This window comes from Acomys minous (genome assembly GCF_964271855.1).
Source record: "Acomys minous genome assembly, chromosome: 11".
Lineage (NCBI taxonomy): Eukaryota > Metazoa > Chordata > Mammalia > Rodentia > Muridae > Acomys > Acomys minous.
In genome coordinates, this window is record NC_140492.1 from 106,139,573 (window position 1) to 106,153,352 (window position 13,780).

Here is a 13,780-nt window from a genome sequence, read left to right on the forward strand (position 1 = left end):
ATTCTGCAGCCATTAAAGCTATGGTTAAAAGGCATCCTGCAAAAACAACTGTCAAGTGTAGTCTCCATGCCAAATACACTGAAAAGAGGCACTCAGTTTAAAAATAAATTACATGAGAACTCACTGCTCCCCACTTGTGAGGTGCTGTGTTGGGCTGCCCCTGATGGGATCAACAGCTCTCACAAACACTATGCAAGAGATGCGACACCAGCCATGGAACCTTTCAGGAAGATGCAGTCAGCCTTAAAATTATGCGTAAGGGTTGTGCTTTTGGTTGTATTTTTTAACTATATTGTGCGGTTTTGCACAATTAAAACTATTATGCTTCTTGGGATATAATGATAAAATGCCACTTTATATCCCAAAGGGCATAAATGCATATCTTTAACATTTCACAAAGCCACACAACATAGCTACAAAACAAACCAGCGCACTTACCTTGCCCCTACAGGCTGTCTCCTGACTCCTGGGCAGGGTCCATGACTGGTGTGATGTCCCCAGCATAGTGTATGCCGGGGCATCACAAGAAAGCAGAAGCATACAGTCCGAAGGGGGTTCAAGGTTCAGGACCTGACGAAGAGAAGAAATGTTTGGGGAATAAAGGATCTTCTCACGTCAGCTCCTTGGGTTTCTCCACTCCTAGAGAGAGCACAGGCGCTCCCGTGCCCCGGCCCAGCTCTAAGCTTACCTTCAACTGCAGCTCAAGCCTCCACTGAGTCGTGGGGCTGGGAACACTTTCACGTACACATCCTTAACTGTGCTCAAGTATAGCCCCCTGCACTGCTCTCTGAGACTTAACTAGAAAAAAGAGCTTCCACTATGGCAAGGCTTTATCTTCCTGTCCCCAGACCTCTGTCTGAGCGGACAAAAGCGAAACCACAACGGCAACCGAGCTGAGAAGAGTAATCTGGAGAATTCATCCACCGGGCACTCTGTCCTGCCTGGGGAACCCAGCAGCAACACAAACACTGTGACTTGTCACGAGCCCACAGCCAAGTGTCAAACATTCCCCTGACTACAAACATAGCTAATGCGGCCATTTGCAACGGCTGTTGGCGAGTGTACAAAGACATTCAGGGTGGTCACATATCAACTTAGTTATCTGTATCTAGGGAAAAAATAAAGAGGAGCAGGTGATCGTCTGCTGAGACTCCTGAGGAGGATCCTTGCTAGCAGCATACGGACGACCATCCTGCAAAACTGGAAGGATGGGACCGACTTTTAACTGCCTTTTGTCACGCAAAATAAATGTGCTATTCCCAGGAACAAATTGGTTTTACAACCTCACATAATCAAATGCTCTAAAATTCAAGTTTTCTGTAGGTATTTTAAGTGGTCTTAGAATTTACTTCAAGTTCCGAGGTAAAACTTAAAAACTAAAGTGACTTCAAAAGCCATTTGCTATTATGTATGCTGTAAAACAGTGAGTTAAGGGTTCCAAGTACTGACGGGGCCTTCTATCTGTGACACTAATACAAGCACGTAGCTTGGTTTCATTAGAAGAATAAACTGAACGGTTCCTGTGTTTCATGGCAGCACAGAGAGAAGTGGAGAACACACACAGCTTTTACCATTGGTCCAAGATACCAACAGAACTGATAGTCACAAAGGGCTAAACTCTCAAAAAATTGTACTTAAATGACCATGAGGGCTATAGCACATGAGAAGCAAAATCAATAAACAAACAGATAGTGTCTATAGCAATACATTTGGGAAAACAAAAAGTGAAGAATTCTTACTTTAAAAAAAAAACAAAACAAAAAACAACTACCAACAGAAAAGAAGCTGGCTTTCACTCTATGATCTTTGAAAGTCCTCCTGAAAGAGTAGGCTCTGGATGCTGTTACCTAAGCCTAATCAACCACCCTAGCCATGGTGGGCTTCAGGAGCCCTGTGTGCTCACTCTAACACACGTGTGTGAAAGACATCTGTCCCAGAAGCACAGTGAGCTCAGTGTGACGCTCTGGCTACTGGGCTCCACCCCTCAGTTCCCAGGCTCTCCTCTAGAGGGAACACTGTGGAGCGGTCTAGGTGTAAGTAACCACAGCCTCTGTGGGTATGATAACCATCACCCTCCAAAAAAGAATGGCTCTTCTCATAACCCCTCAGGAAAGCCTATGAGTTTCTGGCTAAAAGCAGACACCCTTTAGGCATCACAGCCACAAGCACTGCCTTTGGAGTTCCGACCTGCCTCTCTACACTGCCGAAGTCAAGCTGTAAGGGACACAACTGCCCTGGAGCCCTGGAGGCTAGGTCTGTTCCTCTTTTTTAGTTTGTATTGAGGTTTTGCCTCCTCCTGTGTCTGTGTATTGTGCCTGGTACCTACCGGGGCCAGAAGAGGGCATGAGATCCCACAGAACTGGACTTATAGATGGCTGGGAATTACCATATGGGTGCTGGGAACTAAACACAAGTCCTCTGAAAGAGCAGCAAGTACTCTTAAAACACAGCCATCTCTCCAGCCTACACCTAGTTTCTAAAGCTTACAAAATTTTCATATTAAATCAAAGTAGTAACATTATAAATAGAAAGCAAAGTTCAAAGTGTAGGACACATCAAAGGAGCAATCCCCCCAAAATAGCAGCATCCAAAACTCAAAAGAAAAACCTCCAATTAGAAAAACACAAGATTAGAGATGTCACCTACATAGACATCAGGAAACCTTTCCGTAGCAATGAAAAGAATAAATGTTGACCAATTACACTTGACAACTTGGAAAAAAATTGGAGATCTGAGGGGTATATTTAATTATTAAGTAACATCACCATGAGTATGACATAGACAGGATGGACTTCAAATACTGAATCCCCAGGGCAAGCATCTCCAGGTAAACAGAGCCTGACAATCATCTGGCTAGGTCCTGGAACCTCTTTTTGATTGGACAAGTCCCTGTGGGTTTCGTTTTTAAAGACCGAAACAGTGTTAACATCACAAATGAACTCGACACATCACATAGCATTTTCTTTAAGAATATCAACTCCTCCATAGCCAGCAAAAGACATATTTAGTCTGGATCCTTCCAATGTTAATTACAACCCTGCTTCAACCATGGGGTTTAAATCTACACCAAGCATAACATCACGTGAAAATACTGGTACAGATTTAGTGAATGATAGAAGATTTGTCTAAGACTTAACAAGTTAAGAATGTGATTCTGAAAAAGACCAGAAAATTCAGCAGTGTCTCATAGAAGAAAGTGAAGCCAAGGAGTAGTTTTGAAAGGGCTTAAGAAAAACTGAAACAACAAGATAAAATAATTCTGCAAACATGTGGGGGCATTTCTTGATTGTCTCAGAGACTGAAGGACACTATTCACCTCCTATGGTTGGGACTGAACACACTATGCAGCCTTTCACAATAAAGAATTTCTGTAAGGCAAGTGCCACCCCCCCACCCCCCCAGTTTCAGATCTCCTTGCTATATTCTAAATCTAAGAAATTAAGTACACAATAGCTCAAATATGAACTGACCAGCAAAGCCAGAAACTTCCTCTAGTCTCTCTACAATTTTACACAGTAACATACTACTGCTGTACTCTATCTTTTTAGTTAAAAGGTAAAATTCAAACTCAACCATTAGTGGATCATTTTATTCCACACGAATATATAGGAATAGCATATCTATCTGCATTGTGTAGTATTTTTAAATGCATACAATATTCTCTATAGAGATTAAAACACAAGCACACATTCAGAAGAAACATGTAATGTCCTTAAATTATGGAAGTCCCCAAATTCACTGCCTGTTAACCTTACAAGCAAACGCACAAAGCAGCAGCTGAGAACGGGAGCTATAGGGGACTCACCTTGGCTGGCATTCGCACCCTGAGGCAGAGCATTGGTTAGGTTGGGTAATTCACTGCCATGATTTCCATCTTCCCATGGGCAGACATCAACACTGTTCCATTTTTTCAGTTGTTTTAGCCAACTGGCCTTCTGTTCCAACTTACAGTGGGGGTTTAAAACTATACACATCCACAGAGCACCTAATATAAAGAGGAGGAGGAAATAAATTTTTAAAAATTATAAAAATGTTCACAACTAATAGCTAAAGAAAAAAACTTTGAAGCACTTCATGGTGGACATGAATCTGACAGCTCTCCTCAGAAGACAACATACAGCCTCATTTAAACTGAAGACCGCGGAGCTGTTACACAGAAGGATGTGTAGTTCACAAGCTCTAACTGTCACCACCTTCTTATTTGCATTATATTGCACATATAAAAGTCAGTAACACAAACAATCGTAGGGTTCAATTTAAACAGAGTGTAGACATTGGTACTATTCCACATCATTCTTCCCCAATTAAATTTACTTTCGAAGAATAAAACTATACTATGGACACAGGCTCTCAGCCTCCTTAAAATACTTTCAAACACTGTTTATTAGTTAGAAGTCACAATTATGTGCACGTGTATGTACATTCTCATACACACATACACACACACACACACACACACACACACACACACAAACATATATGTAAATGGAGGAATTGTTTAGGCTCAGAAGTCAGTAATAGCTGGGGTGGTGGTGGTGGCACACGCCTTTAATCCTAGTACTTGGGAGGTAGAGGCAGGCTAATCTCTATGAGTTTGAGGCCAGCCAGGTCTACAGAGCAAGTTCTAGTACAGCTAGGGCAACACAGAGAAACCCTGTTTCAAAAAACAAAGAAGTCAGTTAGAAAAAAAATTTTTAACAAGTAAAACTTAAAGCCAGACATAGCGACACAAAGCTGTCACTTGGGAGGCTAAGACAGGAGGAGCTTGTGGTACCTAGTGAGTTCCAGACAGTGAAATACTAGCTCAGAGACAACCAAACAAAACAAAATTAAAAGTAAGTTACATTGAGCACACTTTCCTAAGCAATCTAATAGGCACCAATCTTCATATGATCACTGAATGTTAAAAAACATACTAACAAAATTTTCACTAGTTTTTCAAAAGATAAAAATGAATTTAAGGGAAAGGAATAACTCCTGGCCTGAATAATAAGATAATGGTGAATATATTGTGCTTTCTGCATAGTTTAAAAGGATAGCTAACACAAATATTTCATAAACTTTAAAATATTAATTTCTCAAAAAGATGATACCAATGCTTCCAAACATTCCCAATATGTGTTCTCTAGGAAGGTATGTGTGGACATCTGTTTCCATTAACCCGTTAGCTGGGTAAGAAAGGTAGAAGGGAACAGGATGGACAGTGTTTTCTTTGCCCAAAAGTGATGTCTAACAGTCTCTCACGTTTAGTGCATCTGAGACTGTACATATAAAGTGGCTTAAAAACTTAAAACTGTCAAAATAAAATACACAAAATTAAAAAAAAAGAAAAGTCAGCCTCAATTCTTCTAATCCACAGATATCTAAATCTACAGTTTAAAAAGCTCAAGTGCCAGTTAAACACGAAACACGGTGAGCCAAGATGAAGTGAGCTCAGCACAGCCACTCTTCCCTGAGACACAGCAGTGAGCTGGAGAGAGGAAGCAGGACCGGGAGACCCATGTAGCTGCTATTTCCCACCGCCTCTTCTCTGCTTCTCCCGGATCTGACACAAGATTAATAGCTGCACTCAAGGACCTCTGCAGGGCACATCAGTGATAAACCTGAAACCTGATTTCCCCCAGAGAGTACTGGGAAAGAGAAAACCCTGACACTGGAGCTCCCACCCTGAAAGTGTTGTTTAAAGTTATGGTCCCATCACCTTGGTAGGTGGTTTTCATTTTTTCCCATTATTTTGGGAATTTTCATCAAATCCTGATTCTAACAATATTCAAAATGTCTAGACTCTAAAATCGTGGTTTATAACAAAGCAGGAAAATGTGTCAACTCTCAAGTGAAAACTCAACAGATGTCAAGCAGGACTAGCAGGACTTTCGAATTAAAGCCTTGATAGAGACAGTAACTGTTCTGTGAGAAGATGGTAAAGGCGACTAAGAAAAACACACAGAGACTTAAACAGAAATGTTATAAACGAGAAAACAGTATATGAAATAAATTTACTGAATGGGACCAAAAGCTGAATGATGATGCCACAGAAAGAGCGAGCTTAAGGAGCAACAACCAGGAAGACACCGGGATGGAGTTACACACACTCTTAAACAGGCAGGCAAACAGCAAAGGCTTGTTAGCATTTGTGCCACTGGATTCTAAGGAAATGAGAACTTTGAAAGAAAGAATTACTAAAACCTTTCAGATTTGCAAAATGGTATTAATTTACAGATCTAAGCAGCATAGTCAACCTCAAAAAAGGGTCTGCCCAGACAGAACCATGACCAACCATAGCATAACTAAACTGGTGAAAAGCAAGATAAAAAAAGGGCAAAAAACAAACAAACAAACAACCTAACAAAAACCCAAAACCAAAGAAAACCAACAACCAAAAATGACAATCACCTATAGAATAATGGTTCAAATAACTACTGATTTCTCATGAGTAATCACACGGGACAGACCATAATTAACGACGTCGGTGGAATGTTAAAAGGAACTAGAAACCAATCTAGAATTGACACTGGACAGTGATAATATTACCCAGGACACGTGGGAAAATACAGACATCCTCAGAACAAAGAAAGCATGCAGCATTCATTGCTAAAAGGTCTTTTCTAGGGGAAAAAAATACTAAGGTCAAGTATTCCCGAATAAAGAGAAATAACACCAAAAAGAAAGTTGACAGTCTGAGAATAAAGAATAGCAGAAACGATGTCTAAGGAAATAAGAATTTTTGCCATTTTTGTTCTTTGGAAATATGTGTGAATAATCAAAATTTCAATCACTGTCCCATGAATTTTTAAATGCATAAAATATATAATACATATTAACAACTTTAATAGATTAAGGTATCTCTGATTATTAGATTTTATATTTAATTTATGTGGCAAAAGGTTAACTGAATAGTAGGTGTAGGCATGTTTGCTATAATGTCACTTGAAAAAAATACGAGTCAACAAGATAACCAAAGTCAAATTTTTAAAAATATAATTACTTTTTAAATCAAATTTTAATTAACACATACACCCCCAAACACAGATGCACATGTGTATATGAATATACAGAAAGTATCTATGTTCTAAATGTACCAATTAAAAGGGGTAATCAAGTCAGATTAAAAGCTAAGAACAATACCATGTTGTACATAAAATATAACAATCAACATAAAAGGATTAGGAAGACCGAGCCACAGTAAAGCTGGAGGAACTTCACTGCAGACTTGAGCCAGACATTACATGGTGATGAATGTTCTCCCTGAAGATACACTCCTAAGCTGTACTTAACAAGGCTTAACACATAAGCAAAAACAAACAACTGTAAGGAAAACACAGAAACAGTTTAGTTTGTTTGTAGACTTCAGTATTCCTTTCTCAATAATTGGCAAAACGCGTGGACAGAAAATTGGCAAATAGCTTAACACTATCAAGCAAGTAAAATAAATCAAGGTGGACCACACAGCTGAAGACCAAACTAAGGACCACAGAGCTTCTAGATCCATGCCTTCAGCTAGGTGAAGGATTATCTAGAGTATCAAAAGCAGGGAACGCAAAAGAAAGACTAAGGAAATGGGCTCCAGCCAAATTAAAAACTCTTCTCCACAGAGACAAGAGACTGACAGGAAATCATGGACAGGGCAGGGAATTGCCAAGTCACCAGTGTGACATCGAGCAATAATGCAAGCCCTAAAGCCCTCTCGTAAGAAAGATGTTTATAAACCAACAGACTGAGCACAACAAACAAGGGGGCTGTAAAGAGACTTGTAGGAAATTAAGTAAATTCTGAGTAAAAGAAGGCTCTCTGAAAAGGCTCCAAAGTATCTAATCCAGCCAGGGGACATGTAGAAAAGGCAAACTAATGGAGGCAGGGGAGGGGTATCAGTGGCTGCCCCAGGAAAAAGACACAGAAACGGGAAGAGGACAGAAAACATTTAAGAGGGTGAAAAACTCAAGAGTACAAGACTCAAAAGGCAGGCATATGCCGCGACGCACTCATCCAAACACATGAGATGCACAGCACTTAGTGTCAACTCTCCTGGAAACTACCAGCTTTGAGTGAAAACGTGTCAGCCTAAGTTAATCAGCTGAACAAATACACCACTGATGTGGAGAATACTAGGGAGGAGGCGGGGCTCGGCATAGTGGGGACAGAAACTTTCCACTCACATAATCTGTAAAGTGTAAAACACTGTAGAAAGATAATTCACGAAAGAAGCAATAAAGACTGACCAGCCTATAAAAAACAAACATGCTCAATATCAATAACTAGGAAAATATAAGTTATAATCACAGTGAGATAAACACTCCATTACAGTGGTTACAGTCAAGAAAAAAACCAAAAAGCTTGGCACCTGCAGGCAGAGGCAGAACCCTCATGAACTACTGTGGAGTGGGGAGTAGTGGGCATCCACCTGCAAGACACGCTTACCAAACGACCCAGAACTCATTCCTACACATTTTCCCAGGAGAATTATAAACACAGTCCCACAAAAACCTGGAAAAATATGCTTATAAAAATTTGACTGAGGGGGGAAAAAACGAGTGAAAACAATCTGAACGTCCTTCCACTAGTGAACGGACCAACAAATTATGGTATAACCATATAAAGCAAACTAAGCCGTGGATATGCTACACAGATGCAGAGGCGCTCTGGTTAGTGAGGGGTATATTTTAATGTTTCTGTAGTTAGTGCGCACAGTATACATTTCATAGTATAGAATGGGTAACATCTGTGTGTGACACAGGGCCCCGAGCCCGATCCCTTGCACTGAAGGAAAAACCAAGTTGCCATTTACTGGGTCCTCACTGTATGCTACAAAGGACATGTAAAACTCTGCAGCCATATCCCCTTAACTCATTATAGTAATTTTCTCCAAAATCATTACTATTTCCATGTTGAATGCCGTAAGTCGATCTGGTTGCTGTAAGTACAGTTCATAGTCAAGAGAAAAAGAGGCCAAAGAGCAAGATCACAGTTTCAGCAACTTTAGCATCCAGTGACAGGACCTTCCTGGAGGACCGCCCCTTCCTGAGGCATCCTTGCCTGGCCTCTTTCAAAAGGCATTACTTCCATCCACTAGCTCTCATGGTCTATCACCCTGCAGGGTGCAGCCTCTGAGTGCCTGACAGCCCAGATGCCCACATGTGAAGCTGAGCTGGTTACAAATAGGAGAAAAACCAAACCCAGCAAGGCGAGGAGCTGAACACTAGATCCTAACTATTCTTGGCTCATTTCAACGAGGATTTCTATATGGCCTGAGAAAAAGAGAAATTTATAAAATTTGCCTCAGCTTTTTATGCTCGAATTTCCCTAATTAGAAAATTTCCATTTTTCAGGAGAAATTCTTTTTTCAAAAGCTAAGTCTTTATTAATTGGCTTGTAACATCCTTTTATTGCTCACCTCCCTAAAGAGAGGTTTCATCCTGAATGGGTGTTCTTAACGCTAGATTCAAGTTTAGTGCCATAATAGATATGGTCTTTTATCTTAACAGTCATGACTACAAAGGCTGTAATTAGCCTTAATAACCAAATTAACCAAATTGAATAAGTCATTCTCCAAATTTTATTAATTCAGGGTCCCACTTTGGGCATTTATCTCCGTTCCCTTCAGTGTGCCTGAAGTATCTGTCGCTATAACAGTAGAGTTCTCTGATGATTCAACCCCACTCCAGGGTCTCTCTGAAATGCTAACCCTTTCAAAGATTCCATGGCAAAGTGGTGAGAGTTGGGTACAAGTCAGCATTTCCACGGTCCTGCAGTGGACCTGCAGGACACACAGAGAGGAATTTCTGTTTGTTTGTTTTTTGGTTTTTTTTGTTTGTTTTGTTTTTTGTTACAGAGAATGCTTGGTTGTTACAAATCACAGTGAAAACAAACTCTATATATTTACATTGATTTCTTAGGTTCAGTACCTCAAAGTAAATAATGCCAGTATCAAACCCAGGGTGTAGCAGCCAGATTCAGAATTCTCTTTGGCACATCTCAGCTCTAGCTTTTTCTACCACTGTGATTTGAATCAGAAGGATTCCCTACAGGTTCAGGCATTTGAACCAACGATCCCCAGCTGGCATACCTGTTTGGGAGGTTTAGTCTTGGTGCAGCCTCGCCGCAGGAAGTGCTCACTAGGGGCAGGCCTGGAGATCAGATAGCCTCACCCGAAGTCCAGTTCACAGTCTCTGCTTTGTGCTTGTGTCTGAAGGTGTAAGATCTCAGCTTCCTGCTTCTGCCACCATGCCTGCCACTTGCTGTTACATGGACTCTTGTCCCTTTGGAACCACAAGTCATTTTTTTCTTTTGTAAGTTTCTTTCAGTCATGCTGTTTTATCACAGCAGCAGAAAAGTGACTAGGACAGAAGTTGGTGCCAGAGACTGAGTGGCTGTTGTAAAGAACCTGACCATGTTTGTTTGCTTGCTTGTTTTTAAAAAGATGTACAAGACTAGAACTTTGAAAGAGAAAGTTGGTTGAGACCAGAGCTTAAAGAGTAAATTCAGTTAAGAGTCTAGAAACAGTAGTGCTGAGAGCAATGTAAAGTATGCAGGCCCAGTTCAAGGGGCTTCAGATGAGAGACAGCATTAGCGAGGGGGTTAGAGGCCATTCGTGTGGTATTGTTGACAAAGAATCCGGCTGCCTTCTGCCGGTGTCCTGAGAACTTGCTTGAGGCTACATTAAAAAGCAATGGACTAATTTCTTTGGTGGAGATTTCAAGACTGCGTAATGTTGAGTCTGTGTCATGGCTGTGTTATTTCCCTTCTGTGGGCCTACAATGAAATGGAACAAAAGTGCAGAAAGAGATACAAAATGCAGTCTGGAGAGAGAAAGACCACTAGGAAGCTTAGCGTTAAAACCAAGGCATGTGCTGAGAGAGAAGATGCAATTGCTAAAAAAAAAAAAAAAAAAATTAAACCCATAAAAGAAGTCTTTGCTCTGCACTGGAACAAAGGCAGGGGAGTTCCCTGGATAAGCCCCCCTCAGTTAAGCTTCCAACTTCTACAAGTGAGCCTAAGGCATCTTCTGCTCCCAGAAAGCAACTGAGTAAAAAAAATCGACAGTTGATGTGATGAAGGGGGGCAGAGAGACCATTCCAAGTTGGCAGCCAGACTTGGCAGAATTTTCCACGTGGTACTGGGTTTAGTGGTATGAAAGTCTGTGGAAGAAAGAGCCACTGGAGCTGGGCAGTACGTGGAGTGCCTGAATGAAGGTCCTAAGACGGCAAGAGGCTAGGAAAGGGCACTGACGGAAGCCGTCCCAGTGAAGGCTAGATCGTAGTGGAGTTGCCGAGATGCTAGGGTTGTGAGTAGTGAGACATCTGCCAAGGAGAGCTTCAGACATGGAGTGAAACTAGCTCAAGAAACGTGTGTTGCAGACAGCAAAGCTTGCGGCGCACTGCCATCTGAGGTCTTTGAAATGACAGTCCCAGACACTGGACACGGAGTTACAGGATTTGGTTTTTGTCCTGCTGAGTTTTGGTCTTGTTCTGGTCCAGTATTTCCTCATGGTGCCCCAATTCCTCCCTTTTGGAGTGATAATGTATTTTCTGTGCTCTTATATATGTTGGAAGTATGGAATTTGCTTTCTTTCAAAAAATGTAGGGGGTTATAGTTTCAAATACCTCAAGTCTCAGAAGAGACTTTGGACATTTAAACTGTGTTGAGACTGTGACAGACTATGGAATTGTTTGAAGTTGGACTATATACATTTTTCATTAAGATATGGCATGAGCCTATCTATGGGGGGGGGCAGGGAGTGGAATATGGTGATTCAAGTGAGATGCGCTCTGCATAGGCTCAAGCATTTGAATCCCAAGTCTTTTGTTTTTGTTTTTCAAGATTTTTTTTTTAAATAGTCCTGGCTGTCCTGGAATTTGCTCTGTACACCAGGCAGGCTTCAAACTCAGAAATCCACCTGCCTCTGCTTCCCAAGTGCTGATTAAAGGCTTGAACCACTCTGGCCAGCAGGCTCAGGCATTTGAGTATCTGGTTCCCATTGCTGGTGCTGTTTGGAAGGTTTAGATGGTGCCACTCAGGAAGTGCATGACAAGGGGGCAGGCTTTAGATCATATAGCCAAGTCTTACTTAGTTTGCATTTCCTGCTTGGGGCTTGGGTTTGAAGATGGATGCTCTCAAACTCCCGGCACCTGCCACCTGGCCTGCCTCTTAGTACTCTGAAACTGTACGAAAGCCAAAACAAACTTCCTTCTCCAAGTTACCATTGTCCTGGTGTTTTATCGCAGCTCCAGAAGAGTAACCAATACAACCACCCTGCATGCATTCCCCTTCCCCTCACCTACCCTGCCTAGTCTTCTCTCAGCGATCTTAGCCAAACACCACCAAGGAAGACAAGCCAAGGAAAAGTACAGATTCTTAGGTCTCCTCCCAACCAGTCTGAGAACATGGGCAGAAACGTGCAGAACACAACATAAATTGTTCTCACAGTCTTTCTGATGATGTCAGTATTCTGCCAATAGCAAAATACTGCTATTGTGAGGCATGATCTACCATCAGTGAAGTGGGTGACACGAATTAACTGCGCCCACCAGCTAGCTCCTTCTAGCAAACATTCAGACAAGACCATTTCGCCCCACCTCACATCCTCACTGTTTATATTTTCATCAACAAGTAATTTTCTCATCAAAAAGCTCTGGTCTCAAAGGAATGAGCAGCCAACTAACTGACTCTGAACGAGTCCACTCAGCCTTTGTGGTGTCATCTTCCTAACTGAGACAATAGGGACATAACATCTTCCTAACTCATCGGGCTGTTTTACACTTCCGTTTCTAACTGTAGACTTCACATTGCCTCAGACAGCCATACTTTACACAGAAACTCCATGAACAGACTTCCAAGACACAAGGAGTGGACACTGCTGGTCTCTTATTAAGGTCTTCACCCACAACCAGTCTCAACTGATAAAATGTGCCCGGACTTAAGAGAGGAAACACTGATGCCATACCACAGAGAGAGGAGCATGGTGCAAAGACAAACTTGTCTGTTTCTTTCTTTCTTCTTTTTTTCTTCTTTTTTGAGACAAGGTTTCTCTGTGTAGCCTTGGCTGTCCTGGACTCACTTTGTAGATCAGGCTGGCCTCAAACTCACAGTGATCTGCCTGCCTCTGTCTCCCGAGTGCTGGGATTAAAGGTGTGCGCCACCACTGCCTAGCAACTTGTCTGTTTCTGATGCAGTGCACTCGTGACTATTACTCATTATCAACAGCATTTATAGATAATAATTTTAAATTTAACAAATATATTTATTAAAAGTTTAAAGTAGCATATTAATTATAGTGAAATTTTAAGAGTGACACTTATTCCTGAATCTATCTGCCGCAGACATTAGCCCTTCTTACTGGTATTTTTCTTTTTTCTTTCTAAACTGTGACCCAACATTTAGGACAGTGGCTCTCAACAAGGGATGACTCTATGCCCTTCTAGGAGGAATCTGCCATATGAGGTCAGATATGGTCAGATATATGGTCATATAAAGTAAGGCCCAAGACACTAGTTAAGCATCCTACAACACATAAGATGAATGAACCTCCAGAAGCGAGAACAACTCGTGCATGTGTAAATATTATTAGCTCAAATAATCAAATTCAAATAAATCACTCAACAGATGAAAGAGCTGTAAGCCAAACAAGAAGTCATTATAAAAACTTAACAAAATAGAAGGTATCCAAACACACTGCATTATTATTACACGCTGCTTTGTATGCAAATTTTATCCCTTCAAGGAAAATCCTAACAATATCAAGTTACACATGTTGGGTTTCTAATTAGATTCTACATTTAACGTTTTT

The 13,780-nt window shown here is 41.2% G+C and overlaps 1 protein-coding gene across 1 annotated transcript in view; it reads right to left on the reverse strand.

The window, feature by feature from the left end:
• ZSWIM6 (zinc finger SWIM-type containing 6) overlaps positions 1-13,780 on the reverse strand; it is a 167,771-nt gene that overhangs the window by 19,279 nt on the left and 134,712 nt on the right. The window contains exon 5 of the mRNA XM_084802585.1: positions 3,806-3,985. Within this exon, the coding sequence (XP_084658711.1) occupies positions 3,806-3,985 (180 nt within the window). The remainder of the gene's footprint in view (positions 1-3,805; positions 3,986-13,780) is intronic.